At 49.9% G+C, this 18728-nt stretch overlaps 1 protein-coding gene across 45 annotated transcripts in view; it reads right to left on the reverse strand.

Annotated features, from left to right (window-relative positions):
• Positions 1 to 18728, reverse strand: part of LOC138754077 (calcium/calmodulin-dependent protein kinase type II subunit beta) — a 238450-nt gene that overhangs the window by 127615 nt on the left and 92107 nt on the right. For 33 of the 45 annotated variants that reach the window (XM_069917876.1, XM_069917863.1, XM_069917857.1 and 30 more), the window contains 2 exons: positions 18603 to 18668; positions 1562 to 1634 (listed from right to left, as the gene is read on the reverse strand). In XM_069917876.1, the coding sequence (XP_069773977.1) occupies positions 1562 to 1634; positions 18603 to 18668 (139 nt within the window). Of the gene's footprint in view, positions 1 to 1561; positions 1635 to 6538; positions 6612 to 18602; positions 18669 to 18728 lie in introns of all 45 variants that reach the window. The other 12 variants (XM_069917880.1, XM_069917865.1, XM_069917866.1 and 9 more) reach the window with 1 other exon arrangement.

Here is an 18728-nt window from a genome sequence, read left to right on the forward strand (position 1 = left end):
GGTATGACATTCCAAGCCACCTTAACCAAGAAAGCTCATCCCTTCCTGGTCATGAGTGTCCTGCCTGGCACCAACCCAAATCTACCAATCCAACCACCCCACCACCCCCCCCCCCCACCTTCCCCCTTTGCAGAATTCAAATCAATCGGAAATAATTCAGCTTCAACCAAGAGCAACTGCACCCACTGGGGCCATGCAATGCAAATGGGCTGGAGGAAGACAGCAGGTCACGCAGCATCCATGGGAGGTAAACGTTTCAGGTCTGGGTCCTTCGTCAAAAAAAAATCTGGCAGATTGTACGTGTACAGTCAAATGATAATAAACTTGAATCTGTACTAATCCTAAATTAATCCCATTTAAAAAATTTTTTAGCACATTCTCATCAACTCCCTGCAGATAAGGGTGGCCTGGTTAGCATTAACGCTGTTACAGTGTCAGCGACCAAGGTTTGAATCTAGCGCTGTCTGTAAGGAGTTTGTACATTCTCCCTGGGTCCATATAGGTTTCCTCCAGGTGCTCCAGTTTCCTTACACCCTCTAAAAATTACGGTGGGGGAGTCTTGTAGGTCAATTGGGTGGCATGGGATCACGTGGGTTGAAAGGGCTTGCTACCACATTGAAGGTCTACATTTTAACTTTTGTTAAAAACCTTAGGCGATTGCCAGCGTGTGACCGTGCAGAAGGGCTTGTGAGTACTTTTGCATGAATCGCAAAAGGTTGGTTTGCAGGGGGCAGTGGGCTCTCAGGGAGGCAAATAGAACATTGGCCTTCATTGCTGGAGGGATTGAATTTAGGAGGCAGGTGGTTCTGCTGCACCTGTACATCTGGAGGACTGCATGCAGTTCTTGTCTCCTTACGTGAGGAAGGATGTACTGGCTTTGGAGGCGGTTCACCAGGGCTGAACAGGTTGGCCGATGAGGAGAAATTAAGGCCTGAACTCGCTGGGATTTAGAAGAATGAGAGGGGACCTTGTAGAAACAAATAAAATTATGAAAGGCATGGTTAAGAAGAGGTGGGCAAGTTGTTTCCATTGGTGGGGGAAGACTAGAGCTAGCCTCAAGATTCAGGGTAGTAGATTTAGGATGGAGATGAGGAGAACCTGCTTTTCCCAGAGGCTGGTGAATCTGTGGAATTCGCTGCCCATTGAAGCAGTGGAGGCGACCGCAGTAAATTTATTTAAGACAAGGTTGGACAGATTTTTACATAGATGGGGAACTGAGCGATATGGGGGAAAGGCAGGTAGTTGGAGATGAGCTTCCTATCGTCAGATCAGTCGTGGTCACATTGAATGGTGGAGCACGCTCGACTGGCCGAATGGCTGACTCCTGCTCCTGTTTCTTATGGGATGCTGGGAGGAGAGGAGGGCGGGAGGGGAAGGAGCCGAGGCCCGAAACATTGGACGCTGCGTGACTCGCTGAGTTTCTCCAACGCGCTTGCGCCCGGCACTGGAGGGAATGGCCTGTGTTAAGATTACCAGCCTGACCCAACAGCTGAGGATAGGAGACCAGAGGAGGAAGGGCTTGCGCGGGCAGGTCGCAAATGTCAGCCGCAGTGGAACTCACCTTGAGATCCCGGTGGACAACACCCATTTGGTGACAATGCAGCACGGCTTCCAGGATCTGTTGAATGCAATGACTGCATGCAAACACCAGGGGGGCGTGTTAGTTGCAGGTGAGTCTACCGCGGCACAGACTGGTGCATCTTAGAACAAATCGTCACAGGAAAAAGGCATGGCAGGGCAAGGCAGGATGAACCCCACTGCTGGGTCAACCTTTCAGTCAATCCAACCTCCTCTCATTCTGTAAAATTGTGAATTTTTTTTTATGTTGTGGCCAAATTATTCATTTTATTATTTCCCCTGCTAATCCAGGAGGGGCTTCTCGGGGGTGGGCAATCTGCGCTTGGAGTGTCACGATCGGGAGTCTGATGGACAGAGCTGGACTGATCAGCGAGCAAAGCTTGGGCACATGCTCAGCCGGGGCTGGAAATCAAGAGCACTGCCCTCCCCCACCCGGTTTCAGGCTGGTGACCTTCTGCCGGGGCACCTGCCCCGAAAACGCGCCCACCTCCGCTCCCCACTGAGGCTGTCGCCAGGAGCTCGTTGCATGATGTGCCTGCCCTCCTCTGGGGCAAGGTCACAGGGCAGCCATCGCCACCGCCCCCCCCCCCCCCCATCTCTCTGTCCAGCAGAACTCCCTCTGTAGTGCCAGCAACAGCTGCGAATGGGTTCCAGAGACCGACCTGGCTCCATCAACCTAAAATCTTCCATCTCCACAGACTTTTCTTGGCCTGCTGAGTATCTGTTTGCATTCAGCTATCCTCCCCACTTCACCAACCTGCTGCATTCATTCGTTCAGTTTCAGAATGTGGAGGGCGCAGGCAATATTCCTGATCCCTGATTGGCTGTGAGCTGAGGAGGTGGGTCCAACCACAGCCACACAGCCCTGCAGCCACAGGTTTGATCACAACCTCAGGCACTGTCTGAGTGGAGTTTGCACGCTCTCTCTGTGACCGAGTGGGATTCCTCTCCCCCCCCAATCCCTGGTTGTGCTCTGTTCCCCTCCCACATCCCAAAGGTGTGAGGGTCAGTGGGCTAATTAGCCACTCCCAGTGTGTGGATCTGAATTGATGAGAATTCAGGCCGTATAATATGGGTGTCAAAGTCAAGGACTGCAAATGCTAGGATCTGGAGCCAACGCAATCTGCTGGAGGAACTCAGTGGGTCAAGGAGCTCAGTGGGAGTAGGCAGCCCAACAAACACGCCAGCGGCCCGGGTTCGAATCTGATGCTGTCTGCACATTCTCCCTGTGACCTGCATGGTTTCCTCCGGGTACTCTGGTTTTCCCCCAGCCTCCAAAAATATACAGAGTCGGTGGGCTAATTTATTTTTTTCATTTTAGGATACAGCACTGTAACAAGCCCTTTCGGCCCACGTGCCCATGCCGCCCAAATACACCCATGTGACCAGCTTTGTAATGTGGGATGCTACCAGCCACCATCTTGACACCATTTGACACACCTGATAGCGTCCTGTCCGGCTGCATCAATGTGTGGGATGGAAGCTGCAAAGCACTGAACTGGAAGCCAACACGGGATCGCTGGTGTCTTCCATTCATCTATCGAGGACATTTCCCAGGACTGTTGCTTAAATAGGGCTCTGAAAATTATGGAGGACCCTTTCTATCCAGCACACAGTATCTTTGACCCACTACCATTAGCAAGGAGGTACAGGAGCATCAAAATCTGGACTGCCAGGCTGGGGAATAACCTCTTCCCACAGGATGCGGGAATGGTGTCCTGTAAATGAGTGAATCATCCCAAAATATTTATATACCTTTATTTTAAATTATATCATTAAGTACGTGTGTGTGTGTGTGTGTGTGTGTGTGTGTGTGTGTGTGTGTGTGTGCTTCTGCATGTGCATGTGTGTGTCTGTCCATGTGCATCTGTGTGTGTGCATCTGCTTACGCTTGTGTCCAAGTGCACCTGTGTGTGCGTGTGTGAGTGTGCTCGTGTGCACTTGTGTGTACATGTGTGCACAAACCATGGTCCAGAGAAATACTGTTTAATCTGATTGTATCTGTAGTCAGATGATAATAAACGTGCACTTACACTAATCCTACATTAACCCCAATATTTTTAGCACCATCTCATCAACTCCCTGCAGATCCCACTACTCACACCCCCCCCTGACCCACACTCCTTTGGGACATGGGAGCAAACCAGAGCACCCAGGGGTAATCCACACGGTCATGGGGAGGATGTGCAAACTCCACACAGATGGAATCGGGAGGGCTCTCTGGTGCTGCACCTGCTGCGTTAGCCTGGCCACTCCTCAGGTCTGGTGGAAGCCCATCTCCACACCAGCCTCCAGCCTCGACTGTTCAGAGAAGTTACAGATGGCGAGTAAAAGCCAAACGACATCCACGTTCTGCAAACGACCAAACCGAAGCACCTGCAGCTGAGCCGGACCCGAGGTTGAGCCACAGATCGCATCTGGATAAGCAAGAGAGGCAGCCGATACTGGGAGAATGAAGCAGCACACGAAGTGCCAGAGGAACTCGGCGTGCGTGGATGCTGCCCGTCCCGCTGAGTTCCTCCTGCGATTTGTGCGTTGCCCTTGTGTAAAGCCGGCATTGTGACCGCAAGCTGAAGATTCACTGTCCGGCATTCTGCTTAGTCTCAGGAGGTTTAACTAATGCAAATTCACCATGGGAGCTGAGGTTTGTTTGACTCACTGCCCTCCCCCACGCCGTGCTCTCCTGGGAGTCGTGACTGCAGCGATATAGAATCAAATGGTTCCGACACAGGGTAGGCGGACAGCGGGGTTCTATTCACAGCTCTGGGCAGGGCCCTGTAGAGATTGCACCCAACCTCCAAGGTGGCTTCAACAGCCCTCTTCATTTCACGACGGGCTGCCTGCCTGCCCCCCGCCCCCCCCGTGAATAATGACGGTTTGCCCCTCCTGGCAGGTTCACAGATGAGCCAGTTAATGGATGCTTCAGGTGCTGCGTGGGTCTGCAGCATCACGTCAGAGTTGGGTGGGGCAGTGTGGCGGTTGGGGGGTGGGGGGGGGTGAGAATTGGCATGATGTCAGTCCAGTGACACACTGAGGAAGATCACAACATCGTGGATTACCAGGACTGGGATGAGTCCGACTGACATTAGACGTTCAAGAACCAGGGAGGGAAAGAGGAAGGGAATAGGATCCTGCTCTATCTTATTGTTAGTCATTATTCCAATTTGGGGAGGAGGGGGGGTGGTAGAGATGGTGGATGGGGTCTCTGCTCCCAAGCACACCGGAGTCTCAGTCACCATCAGCTCATCAAGAGGGTCATCCTCATCTGGGAAGGGTGGGTGAGGACTGCAGCCCTGACAGCAAGGCAGTGTGAGCCATCCCAGTGGCGGTCAATAAAGGTCAACAGTAGCTGCTCTGAGAGTTTGGGGGGGAGCCATGGTGGAGTGGCGGGGGGTTGGGGGCTTTGATCAGGTCCATGCTCAATGAGCCACTGTTGGGTCTAGTCACGCCCCAACTCAAATGGGGGGGCGTGGGCATTGGTGGACTTCCTCCCCAAGAGACGTTAGCGAAGCACAACGGACACTGCCCTTGCCTGGGGCAACTACTCTGTCCTCAGCCCTGGTTCCCACTACAGTTCAGCTACAGCGCCAGCTGCCAGATGCAGAGGCACATGCTCAAACGTGAGAGGATGCTGCAGGTTCTGAGCTGAGAGTAGCAGGCAGTGGAGTGAGGTCAGGTCGACGGGACCTGTGTCTGGGGCCAGCCTGACTCTTCCAGAAGTTGTGGCTGGTCGAACCCAGCTTGTTTAGGTGAAGGGAGTCCCTCCAGCCTTCTCCTCCAGGCCTGAGCAGAAACACCTCAAATTGTTTTGTTCATGCAATGGCCGACTGATGTGATGCGATCTCCAGGACAACCCCGTCCCTCCTTCCATGCAACCCCACCGCCTTCCGTGATTAGCCTTCAAGCCACATCACTCACTCTAGGCACCATAACCCTATGAGCCTCACTTCGGACCTTCCAGGTCTGTGGTGTGACCCTACTATTCACCATAACCTCATCTGAACATCAATAACCCAATCTGACCCTACTGCTGACCTTCAATGACCCCATCTGTTCCTATTGCTGAGCTTCAATGACCCATCTGATCCTCACTGACCCCATCAAATTCTCAATGACCCCACTTCCCCACTTGACCCTACTGCTGATCTACAATGACCCCAGCTGTCCTACAATTCACTTACTGACACCATTTGACCACCTATCCCTATAGTGGGCCCTCAATGACCCCAGCTGACCCCTTGCACCCTCTCCCTCTGACAAGTTTCTGAAGGCCGCAGCTGCAGCAGCCACCGGAGGTGGGTGGGGGGGGGGGGGGAGGTAGGGGGAGGGTTGGTGGGTTGATTATCAGCTCCTGCCTGGCCCTGGCCTTCTGACCAGTCTGTGCATCCCCGAGAGAACATCGTCAAGAGCAACAAAGCGCGTCAGACTTGAGAAGAGGTGGTAAAAGTGCAGTCATGCCCTTGAGTCTCAAAGGCCACCAAGAGGCTACCGCCTTCTAGAGCACGGTTTAGTCATCCATCAAAGGAGAGGGGGGAAGAGAACGGGGTTTAGTTTTGCTGGGGAGTGGGGAGAGCGGAATGGTGGAAGATGTACAGCAAGCTCCAAGTTTTGTTTCAAACCTTGCAGCCAAGGCGACGGAAATGTGAAGCCAAGAGTGGGGGGGGGGGGGGGGAGAGGAAAGAAGGGTCGATGATCATCTCCCCCCTCCCATGCCCCCATCTTGCCTGCTTCGACTGCCTCCCACAGCCTATAACCCAAGAGACTTTGGGGCTGGTAGGAATAGCCATGCAAAGTAGGCCTTCAAAAATGTAAAATAACGACACTGAAGAGAACAAGCGAGGGCAGATTTATCTCTACCCCTCTACACATCACAAGGTTTTAGACTCAAGCGTATCATTATTTTAAGTTTTTTTTCATTTTTGTTTTTTTTTCACTTCTGTAAATGTTAGAAGATACTGACCTTCAGGTCCCTGTGTACAATGTCATGCTGGTGAATGTGATTAACACTGTCTAGAATCTGATGAATACAGTGACTGTAAAACAAAGTGGAACAAGGAGAGACAAATGAGGAAGGAGGTGGGGGGGAGTGGGGTGGGAGGGAGTGGTTGGGGGAAGAGGGGGGGTGGTTGGGGGAAGGGGGGGGTGGTTGGGGGAAGAGGGAGGAGGAGAACCAGAGGACTGATGTATGTTGCAGGGGGGTGGGGGGCAGGGTTAAACCCCCCGCCACAGAGGAGGAACGAGCAACAACACAGGCACACTCCTGGCGGGTAGACCTGCGGCAGGCCCTGTGTGCACTGGTGATTAGACCGCTGCTTGAGACAGGTTAACAAGAGCAATCGAGAAAGGAGCACACAGGGGATCGTGCAAACACTCGGAAGGTAATTTCTGATTGTTGATTCCCCAACTTGGAGAGCGTTTCTGCAGCCAAAATCGTTCCCAGATCTTGAAAGGTTGTCAAAGGATCCAATCCCGGGGGGAGAGAATCCATCAGAAATGCTCCCGTGGGGAGGTGGGGGTTGGAGCCCTGGCAATGTTCACCCAGCTCGCCTGACTGATCTCACAATGACCTTAATGCACAGATCTGACTGTCAACGGCTCTGTCAGGCCCACCTGTCGCCCCTCAATAATTCCATCTGACCCTCAATGGCTCCCATCTGACCCTCAATGACATGCGATGACCCAATCTGACCCCCAATGACCCCATCTAACCCCCAATGACCATCTGACCTTCCTGTTGTCCCTCATTAACCCCGCCGGACTCTCAACGGACCCATCCATCCCTCAATGACCATGTCATGAAACACTAAACAGGTTAGGACTTTATATCCTGGAGCATAAAAGAACGAGGGGTGATTGGATGGAGGTATTTAAAATTATGAGGGGTTAAGAGTAAATGCAACTAAGGCTTTTTCCACTGAGGTTAGATGAGATATAAACCAGAGGACATTGTCGTCCTTCAATGACCCCATATAACCTGTACCTAGTCATTGATGATCCATCTGACTTTCATGCTCAATGAGTCACATAGCATGGAACAGGCCCTTCAGTCCAAGCAGATGGGCTGCAAAGAGAAAGGGATGCCCTTTCTGGAGGACGCAATGCAGTCCACGCATTGCTTCTGATCCCACCGAGAGCTAGTGTCCAAACTGTCGTGCCCGAGGACTCGGAGTTGGGGGCAGGTCCTCCCGGTGCTTTCCCTCCGCCACACACCATCTGGAGATGGAAGAGCGTGCGCTGGCACTCCAGTGTCACCTCTCCTCCCCCAGTTCTGGGACACCAGCCCGAGGCAGTCATTCATCCAACCCTCATTTGTGGTCAGTGAATGCTGCCCCCAGTCGGTCCATGCTGCAGCTTGTACACTTCAACCCTGACCTCTCCTGCAGGAAAAGGCAAAAGGTGAAGCTCTCTCCTCCCACTCCTCTAGTGGATTGGCAGGAGCAGGCAGATTACACATTGTGGACAGCGAGGAAGGCTTTCAAAGTTTGCAGAAGGATCTGCACCAGCTGGAAAAATGGGCTGAAAAATGGCAGATGGAATTTAATGCAGACAAGTGTGAGGTGTTGCACTTTGGAAGGACAAACCAAAAAAGGTCAAACACATTAAATGGTAGGGCACTGAGGAGTGCAGTAGAACTGAGGGATTTGGGAATACAGATACACAATTCCCTGAAAGTGGCATCACAGCCAGATGGGGTCTTAAAGAGAGTTGTTGGCACATTGGCCTTCATAAATCAATGTATTGAGAATAGGAGTTGGGATGGTTGGTAAAGTTGTATAAGACATTGGTGAGGCCAAATTTGGAGTGTTGTGTGCAGTTTTGGTCACCTAACTACAGGTGACCAAAACTGCACACAACACTATCAGTAAGATAGAAGGAGTGCAGGGAAGATTTACTAGGATGTTGCCCAGACTTCAGGAATTGAGTTACACGGAAAGGTTAAACAGGTTAGGACTTTATTCCCTGGACTATGGAAGAATGAGGAGGGGGTGTGGGGCAGGGATTTCATAGAGGTAGACAAAATAGTGAGTGGCATAGAGAGTAAATTAAACTAGGCTTTTCCCACTGAGGGTAGGTGAGGTACAAACCAGAGGACATGGGTTAAGGGTGAAAGGGGAAAAGTTTAGTGGGAACTTCTTCACACAGGGAGTGTGGAATGAGTTGCCAGATGAAGTGGTGAATGTGGGCTCAATTTTAAAATTTAAGAGAAATTTGGACAGGAAAATGAATGGGAAGGGTCTGGAGAGCTATGGACTGGGTGCAGGTCAGTGGGACTAGGCCAAGTAATAGATCGGCACAGATGAGAAGGGCTGAAGGTTCTGTACTGTAATTCTCTACGGTTCTAAGCTCAGAAAGGGGCACGCTAGAGTGAGGGAGGGGCACATTAGGCTAAATGGTCACGTGTGTATACATGGGTGGCACGGGGCTCAGGGACCAGAAGGGCCTGTCGTTCTAAATTTAAAATCTAAGTTTTGAGGGCCCTGAACAATGCAGGACATCCTGATTCCCCCTGAGCACAGGGGGCAGACACCTTGGGCATCACCGAGCCTTCAGACCCTGATCCAAACAAAGGATAATGGGAGCTTTCAAACCCCCACAGGGTGGCTGCTAGAGTATCAAACAAAGCCACCTTATCCATTCTATCCCCTCCAACGTTCCACAACGCCCTGTTGTGCTCCAGTATAATAGTTATAATTAAATGCAACTTCAGGGCAACGGGTTTTTCAAAGTCCAAATTACAGGGAGGAGAGGATAACAAGCGGCTCGTTTCTAAACAAGGCTCTGCCAAGTCACACGTAACTTGGGCCTATAGTCCATGCACATGTTATCGGGCATCAACTATCGTTAGAACCAAGTGGTGCTTTGATATCTTCCAGCGTAAAATTCAGCCAAACTGGTGAAGGCTGCCGCAGGATCAAACGTAGTGCCTTTACATCATTTGGTTCTAATAGCATCTAACCTGATGTCTGTAGATGGAAAAGTAATCTTGTGAGCTCCTTCAAAGGTTTGTTCTGTAGGCATATGGTATGCTGACCTTCCTTGGGATCAAGGTCCAGAGCCGCAAGGTGATGTTGCTGCTCTATGAGAGTTAGGCCCCACTTGGAATACTGCATTCACTTCCGGACACCTCAGCATAGGAAGGATGTGGATGCAGGGGAGACTGGAGAGCACGCCTAATGAGGATTGGCTGAGTGAACTCTGTCTGTTCTCCTAGCAATGAAGGACGAGGGGGTGACCTGATAGAGGTTACACAATGATGAGAGGCACTGATCGTGTGGAGGGCCAGAGGGCTTTTCCCCCAGGGCTGCAATGGCTAATATGACGGTGCTTTAAGGTTTAAGATGCTTGGGAGTACGTACAGGAGGGAAGCAAGAGGTAAGATTTTCACATGGAGAGTGCATGGAATGTTCTGCCAGCAACAGTTTTGGAGACAGGTACCATAGGCCCTTTTAGTATGGGGAACTGCAGTAGGGAAATTCAAGCCAGTTGTTATTAGGTCAGCACATTACACTTTGGCCAAAGGGCACAGATTTGTGCTCTAGATTTCCAAGTTCTATGATCTGCTTGTGGACAGGTGAAGACATTTGAAGGTTGATCTTCCGAAAGGCCTTGGATGATTGAATGACTTTCCGTTACTTTCCACTGCTGTGGTCCGGATACATAAGGGAGGGAAAGGTGGGAGGGAATATTACGTTAGACAACCCCTCGTCCTGTTCTTGGGAGCAGCGGGTGGCTGTGGCTTAAGCCAGCCATTCTCAACAGGGGCCTCACATAACATAAATATTTTTCATGCAGTTGGTAAAAGTACGGAAGAAACCAAAACCGCTGCTTCAGGAAGGAGGAGGCCCGTAGACTTTGAGCAGAATTCTAGGGAGGTCATCATTGAAAAAAGATTGAGAAAGGCTAGTTTAGGCTCCCGATACCTTTCACTGGATATTCCCCATTAACGCCACTCCTTGTTATCTTAGGGCTGGACCGATCTCTTGTTTACAAAGGCAGATCAAGTGCGGTGTCGAGGGGCAGCAAGGGCATGGATGGAAGCATTGTGTCAAGTGCCACCAACACAAAGTGCCTTCATCCTGGGGTCACCTCTGCGGGGGCCAACTCTGCCGACTGCCCATATGGGCTGCACCGGTGGTCACCACCGTTGTGAGCGAGGTTTACATGGAAGGCGAGCCATGGCTTCCCTTCCGGAGAGCCCAGGGGCTTTCGTCCCATGACTGGCATCTGAAGGATACCTTTCAAAGGTGCAATTACTCTACGTGGGCCACAGGGTCAACCAGAACCCGTGGTTAGTGCGCCTCAGCAGGAACGGTCGCACTCAGGACGACAGTCGGGCATTTGAACAAAAACAACTTCCAAACCTGTTCTACCTCCCTTCCCCCCCCCCCACCACAATCCCCCACCCCACCAGTGACTGTGTCAACGATTCACTCCTCGCGGTAATGGTTTACTCCGTTCTTTGATCTCTCCTCAAGGCCAAAGTCTTTGAAGCCAATTTTCGTCTTTGGATTCATGAGGTTGAATGATGAAGTTACAAGAGGGGTCAAGCATCAGAAATTACCTTTCTCTTCCTCCCTAGTTCACTCACAATTGAATTTAAAAATTCCTTCTCGGAGCTCGGATCTGTATATCAGACAGGGGAAAAGTCACAGACAACATTCAGCGGTGAAGCCATTAGATGTGAAGATGGGGGAAACAGAGTAAAACACTGAACAAATCAGCTCTGAAGTGCATAAAGAATGAGATTTTAGTTACACAATAAACAGCTGGTGCATTGTTTTACTGAATTTTTGAATACTTTGACTGAGAAGGACACAGCCCAATCACCAATCTCACCGATCATTCTCCAAGAATTAACCCAGATTAAGGGACCATCCACACTGTCAGTACTCTATTACAGACACATTACATATGGACAAGCATTTATCAATAGCTCAAGAACTGACGCTCGCGAAAGTAATGATGAAATCGAACAGCCCTTGGTGCAATGATCCTGTTAACGGAATTCATGCCCGCCTTAAATTCCTCGCCCCGGTTAACATTAACCAGACCCAGTGACCGAATCAGAAGATCCCTCACTAAACCTGGAACAAACACGGTGCGTACCACTGAACATTGCGTGAGTGGCCCCTCACCGTCACGGTTGGCGTGGTAGATAGTCTGGAGGGTTGCCAGAGGGCCTTTGACAGAATGCAGAGTTGTGGCAGATGGAGTTTAACCCACAGTAGTGTGAAGTGGTTTCTTTCGGTCAGTCAAATTTGAAGTCAGAGCACAATGTTAATGGGTGGACTCAGAGCAGAGTGGACGAACCGAAAGATCTTGGGGTCCATGTCCGCAGGACACTCAAAGCTGCTGCGCAGGTTGATTGGAGTTGTCAAGAATGCAAATGGGGTGTTGGCCTTCATTTTTAACCATGGGATCGAGTTCCAAGAGCTGAGAAGTAACGTTACAGCTATACAAGATCTTCATTAGACCCCACTTGGAATATTGTGTCGAGTTCTGGTCATCTCACTACAGGAAGGATGTGGATGCCATGGAGAGGAGATTTACAAAGATGCTGCCGGGAATGGAGAGCAAGCCTTACCAGAATAGGTTGAGTGAACTTGGAGCGACAATATGAGGGGGTGACCTGATAGAGGTGTATGGTGAGAGGCATTGATCATATGGACGGCCAGAGGCATTTTCCTCACAGCTGAAATGGTTTACACGAGGGGGCATAGTTTTCAGGTGCTTTGGAGTAAGTACAGGGAGGATGCAAGAGGTAGGTTTTTCCACACAGAGAGCAGTAAGTGCATGGAATGTGCTGCCGGAAAGATGGTAGAGGCAGGTAGAATAGGGTCTTTTTAAGATTCTATTAGACATTGAACTGAGAAAAATGGAGGGTTGTGCTGTTGTGAAGTTCCAAGCAGTTGCAAGCGTACATTATTAGGGCGGCACAACACAGTGGGCCGAAGGGCCTGTACTGTGCTGTCGATTTCTGTGCTCCATGTTCTATTTCCAGAGTGAAGCCCGGCCACAATGGTTGATAGGAGAAGCATCCAGGAGACCACTAGAATTAATGTTCGCCTCCAATCCCCAATGGGCTGTTAAGTTGTGGGAGTGAGGGTCTTTTTAATATTTTGGGGAAGTAATGTTATTTAATCACAAAATGGAAAAAAGGCAGGAGCTTCATTTTTTTGCAGTGATGTAACGCCTTTTAATTATAATCAATTCTGACAGGATGTACCTATTTAATCCGGGGATGTCAGGGCCTGGCCATTGCCGGACCACAGAAAATGATGGAAAACACAGAAACTGACCTCTAAGGAAACCCCACCACCCCCCCCCCCCAACCATGTCAAGATAACAAAGGTAGAACAAAGCTTAAAACAGGAAATAATTGGTTAGCATAACGTTTTTACATTGCCAGTGATCGGGACCGGGATTCAGGTCCCACGTTGTAAGGAATTTGTACTAACTGTAAAGGTTAAAACCTTGTGTTTTGATTTTTGTTAATCTTATGACTATCCCTTTAAGGATAAATTGATTTTGAAGTGTTACCATAGTTGCTATGATGTCATATGTTGTAATATCCGGGTGAACGGGGAGTTTGCTTTCATTCTTGGAATAACCATGGAAGGAGAGCAAGATCAAAATACTTTGCTTTGAATTTGTGATCTTATCTTATAGTTTTAATCATTTCTTATATCGTTATGTCTTTAAATATAATCGAATGCTCTGTTAATTCATCATTATGAAAATCTCAATGTGAAGTTATGCAAATATTATACATTTTTTTAAACTAATTAAAGGCTACATAAAGCTGAAACGAAGATGTTTGATTTATTGGAGTGATAAGATTATAATTCGGAATATCGAAGCTTACGTTTCTTAGAAGATGGCATGTCTTGAAATTGGGAAATAGGAAGGATATGTAAAGTATCACCTACACTAAATGCAGTAGACTCAAATGTCCTGGACAACTGGAGCTGCCAGACCAGAGAGTGCCAGTTGAGAGGGGTATATCCTGCATCAATATTGACAGGAGAGTGAGGTCAGTGTCACCTAGTCACTGATCTCCCTCTCTCCCACCTGTACCACGTCCCTGAGCTTCTCAGTCATGCTTCTTGCCAAACTCTCCCTCAGGACGACAGTGAGATTCCCCCATTCCATCCTCCTCCTCAGCTCTCCAAAGACAGGGTGGCGGTGAGGGTGGGAGATTTGGACGGAGTGGTGGTTCAGCCACATCTGGCTGCCACTCCCAGAGGGAGAACACAACCCGTCCTCCATCTGCCTCCATGAGGAGGTCCTCCAAACCAGTTCAAAGTCTTGTTTTTTAGTGAGCCCAGGCTCTGTCTCTGGACTCGTCAATCTGACAGCTTCAGCTCCCACCCTCAGTGGACTTCGGAGGAATAGGGGGCCAGTGGGCAGTGTTCAGAGGGAAGATGCTGAGATTCACTTGGCTGGTTTGCAGCAGGAGTGTGTTCCTTCAAGAAAGGTCCATTCAGGATGGAGATGAAAAGGGATTCTTCAACAACCACAGGGTTGAGAATGTATTCCAGTCGATTTTTAAAATATGATCAAGGAATTTGGGGAGAAGGAGGGAATGAGAACTAGCTTGGCAGCCGCAGCACTGGGAGACCTGCTCCAACTCCCATCCCTCCTCACTCCTGGTCTGTGAACACCGCTCCAATTTTAATTTAGACCTACAACACGAGTCCACGCCGCCCAAATACTTCAATTAACCTACTGTACAACTTGTGGAGGGTGGGAGGAAACCTGAGTACCCAAGTGTGATAGTACAGATCTATCATCAATGTACATAGTGTATATAGTTACTGTATCTAGACTGTGCTTACAGCGATTGGCTGAGAGCTAAGCCACGCCTATTGTCTGGGTCTTAAAGGGTTGTGTCCCTAGCCAGGTCGGATCATTCCGGACTGGTCGGCCACCTGTGAAGAGCTCCTGTCTTTTGCTAATAAAAGTCTTGGTTTGGATCAACAAGTCTTTGGTTCTTTCAACGAGCTCTACACCAAGAAAAACCCACACAGGTCACCTTTCAGCCAGCAGAGGATATGAGCCTGGGTCGCTGGCACTGAAATCACGTTGTGATAACTGCTATGCTGACCGTGCTGTCCAATGTCACATCCCACTCAGGGACCCTGAGTGGGAAAGGACGGATCTGGAGGAGAGTTGCCCCAGCCTTTGGCTGAGAGAGGGAGAGAGGGCAGAGAGGATATGGTGCTAGCGTGGCAGAGGTGGAGGCGAGAAAATTCTGGCTCTACTCCTCTCTTGCCTCCCATGCCATTGACCAGTCCTTCCCGATCCTTATCTGCAAAGTCAAGAATGCGATCTCATTAACATTTGGGTACCCCTTCCCCCACCCCTTCCCACTGTGCTTGCAATCCTGACTGGTGACACCCCCTACCTCCCTTTGCAACCCTTCCTCTGGAGGTTGAGGAGGGCCCCCATCTGTCTGGTCGCGTCATTGCGTAGGACAGTCTCTGCAAAGCATCGAAGTGAATGGCAGCACAGATGATCATCAACACGGCTGAGGGGATCAGTGGGGTCTCCCTTTCCTGCACTAACACTGGGGAGTGTTGCTTAAATTGGCTCAAGCAATTATTGAGGATCCCTACCAGCCAGCCCACAGGGTCTCTGACCCATTACCATCAGGAAGGAGGTACAGGAGCATCAAAATCAGGACAGCCAGGCTGGGAACGAGCTTCTTCCCATAGGCCGTGAGATTGATGAACAGCGCTCTTATCAATGAGTGAGTAAGTTATTCCCAAATAAGTCCATATATTTATTTTATATTATTTTTGATGTATGTGACTATGTGAATTGTGTGTGCACCATAGTCCGGGGGGAACTCTGTTTATGTCAGATACTTTACGCACAATCAGATGACAGCGAGCGTGAACACTGCCCACTCCCCCTCAGGAGTGCCCCTGTGGGGACACTTTATTTTTCAGCTTCATCAATTCAGGAAGCAGCGAGAGTTCAACCCATGTGGCCGACAGTTCAATGAACCCCCCCCCCCACCCACCTTCCCTATCCTTGGGTGGTCTCAGCCAATCAGAAGGCCCCTCTTGCCAATAATCGGCCCGGAGAGGCTTTTTTTTGAAGTTTTAAATCGTCAACCAAACGTAATTAATTGGACCAAATCCCCTCTACAGTGCTTTATTTTGGCAGGCAAAACCGAGGGGAAGGTAACCCCCACCCCCACCCCCACTCCCCCCCCACCCTCTCGACCTTTTAACAGGATCATTGCTTTGGAAGGGAGATCATTGTTCCACATTGTTCCACAGACATCCTGGCCTTTTCTTCTTCAATAATATGGTGGGCTTGTAGGTACACAACATGGGAAACTGGAGAATATTTATTGAACGTTGCATCATGACCTTGCATCTGTCCACTAACTCCTACCATGACACTCCCTCCTTAAGAATCAGGAGCAGGAATGCACCTTATCTCTGTCTTAAATCTACTCCCCCTGAATCCTGAGGCTATGTCCCCTATTTCTAGACTCACCTGCCAATGGAAAGAATGCACATACTATTTTGTCTATTCCTTTCATCATTTTTATATCAAGATCCCCCTCATTCTTCTAAACTGCAATGACGTGTCTTTCCAGGCTCTTCAATCTCTCCTCAGAAGCAAACTCACCCCCCACTCCTCGTTTTTAGAACTCGCGTGTCGATTCTCGGCACCTCCTCCAAGCCTAGCGTATCCTTCCTCAAGCAAGGAGGCAGGAACTGCACGCGGTACTCCAGGAGCAGTCTCACCAGCACCTCGTACAGGGGCAGTAGGACCTCCCTGCTCTGAAATTCAATGAAGGCCAGCACCCCATTTCCCTTTTCGTTGACCTATTGCGCCTGCAAACTAACTAATTGCAAGGGCACCAGGTCCCGTCTTAAGATGAATGCTAGGTTTTTTATCTTCAGAGCTGGAGATCGAGTGAACAGTGAAGGTTATCCAAGTTTACGACATGATTCAAATGAACTGGGAAAGTGGGCCAAGGAACAGCAGATGGTATTTAATTCAGACAGGTGCATGACGTTGCAATTTGGGCAGCCAGGATTTGTACACTAAATGATAGGGCTCAGGAGAGTGTTGTAGAACTGAGAGACCCTGAGTACAGGTACACAGTTTCCTGAAAGTGGCATCACATATAGAGTGGTGAAGAGGCATTGAACCTTCATAGGTCAGGGTACTGAGTCCAGGACCAGAGATGACAGCTGTACAAGACATTGAAGAGTCCTCAACTTACGATGGGGTGACGTTCCACCAGATGTCAAAAAAACGTAAGGCGAAAAAGAACAGTGGGATCAGTGTGGGACTGATACAGGGCTGTGGGGATAGAGCTGAGCAGTGGGATCAGTGTGGGACTGATACAGGGGTGTGGGGAAATAGCGGGGCAATGGGATAAGTGTGGGACTGACATGAGGCTGTGGGGAAAGAGCTGAGCAGTGGGATGATTGTGGGACTGACACGGGGTTGTGGGGAGAGAGCGGGGCAGTGGGATCAGTGTGGGGACTGATACAGGGCTGTGGGGAGAGAGCAAGGCAGTGGAATCAGTGCGGGGACTGATAGAGCGCTGTCGGGAGATGCTGAAAATTCAAAGTGCAGTACGAATTTGAACCATCAAAACTGAAAAATCGTAAGTTGGACCCATCGTAAGTCAGGGACTATCTGTAAGTGGGCAGCATGGGTTTGTGGGCTGGACGGGCTCTATGTCTAAATTTAAAATTTAAATTTGGAGGGCACAGATTTCAGGTGAGAGGGGAAAGGAGACCTTTTTCCCCCACACAGAGAGTGATGGGACAAGCTGCCAGAGGAAATGGTAGATGCAGGAATAATCACAATATTTAAAATTACATCCAAATCCGGGCAAATGGTCTGGCAGATAATTTGGAGAGGATGGGCCAAAGGGCCTGTTTCTGAGCTGACTCTATAATCTAACCAAATTAAGTGTCAGGTTACATCGACAGCAAACCCTGCGCTTTGCTGCAACGTACGTGGCTGGCGGCAAATAGATTCATGGCCCTGTGAGTGAATCGGATCTGCTGGGACCATGAGCATGGTCATGAGGAATGTTCTCTGGGATATCAGACTCTGGTTACGAGGCACTTGACGGGGCTGTGGAAACAGGAGTGAATTCATCGTCGACTGGAACCAGCTTGGAGTTTCTTATGAAACTCCTAAATGACTCTCAGACCAGTAAAGCCTATGCTCTCTGTCCTGTTTTACTGCTGTGCTATTGACTAGCTGGACTGCTCATGTAACAACTTCTCAATGCAGCTTGGTGCTTGTGACAGTGGCCTTAAAATGGGCTCATTCTCTTTCCATCCAATTCCTATCACCTTCCCACGACTGGCAGCTCTTCCTCTCTCTGGCTGGCCCCCAATCAATGACCTGTCCTATCTCCATCCCCTTCTGCCCCTCCCCTCTCAATCCTATCAATCCCCCTGATTCTTTCTGCTCTCAACCTGCACCAGCTTTCCACATCTGATTCACCGACATGCTTGTCTTTCTTTTGGGGGGGGGGGGGGGAAATGATGCAGGAGGTGAAAACCGGAGACCCCACCTGGTCACAGGGAAATCATGCAAACTCCACACAGGCAGCAGCCGAGGTTAGGATGGAACCTGCAGGCAGCAGTGGTAACTGCTGCACTCTTGCACTGCTCTGTGCACAGAGGTTCCTGGAGAAGGGAGGGATGAGAGGAGGGGGCTCAATCCAAGAAGGTTGAAGCCTATTATATGAGGGAGCAGGGGATTGGGGGGGGGGGGCGGTCTTCCTTTTCATCCTCTTAACACCTTGCATGAGCTTCAGTGACCACCGGTGAATGTTGACTGTCGAGTTTCCTGGGTGTTTTATGCTACTTGCCACAACAGCATGAGCGAGTGGGACCTCAGGCAATTGGAGAAGGCAGACAGAGTGCCGCTCACCTGTGCCAAATACAGCCACCATGTCCGACGCGCAAGTGATAATGGAGGCATCTGAAAGGCTCTGGGTGAGGGGTGGCCGACGATCAGCTTACCTTGCATCGGCTTCACTGTAGTACTCTCTCGCCACGATGTCTTCAAATAATTCTCCCCCAGTCACCCTGCAAAGGATGGAAACAAGCATTTAGCATGGATGCAGCTCTGGGACGTATCCGTACTCT

Source organism: Narcine bancroftii, chromosome 2 (genome assembly GCF_036971445.1).
Source record: "Narcine bancroftii isolate sNarBan1 chromosome 2, sNarBan1.hap1, whole genome shotgun sequence".
Lineage (NCBI taxonomy): Eukaryota > Metazoa > Chordata > Chondrichthyes > Torpediniformes > Narcinidae > Narcine > Narcine bancroftii.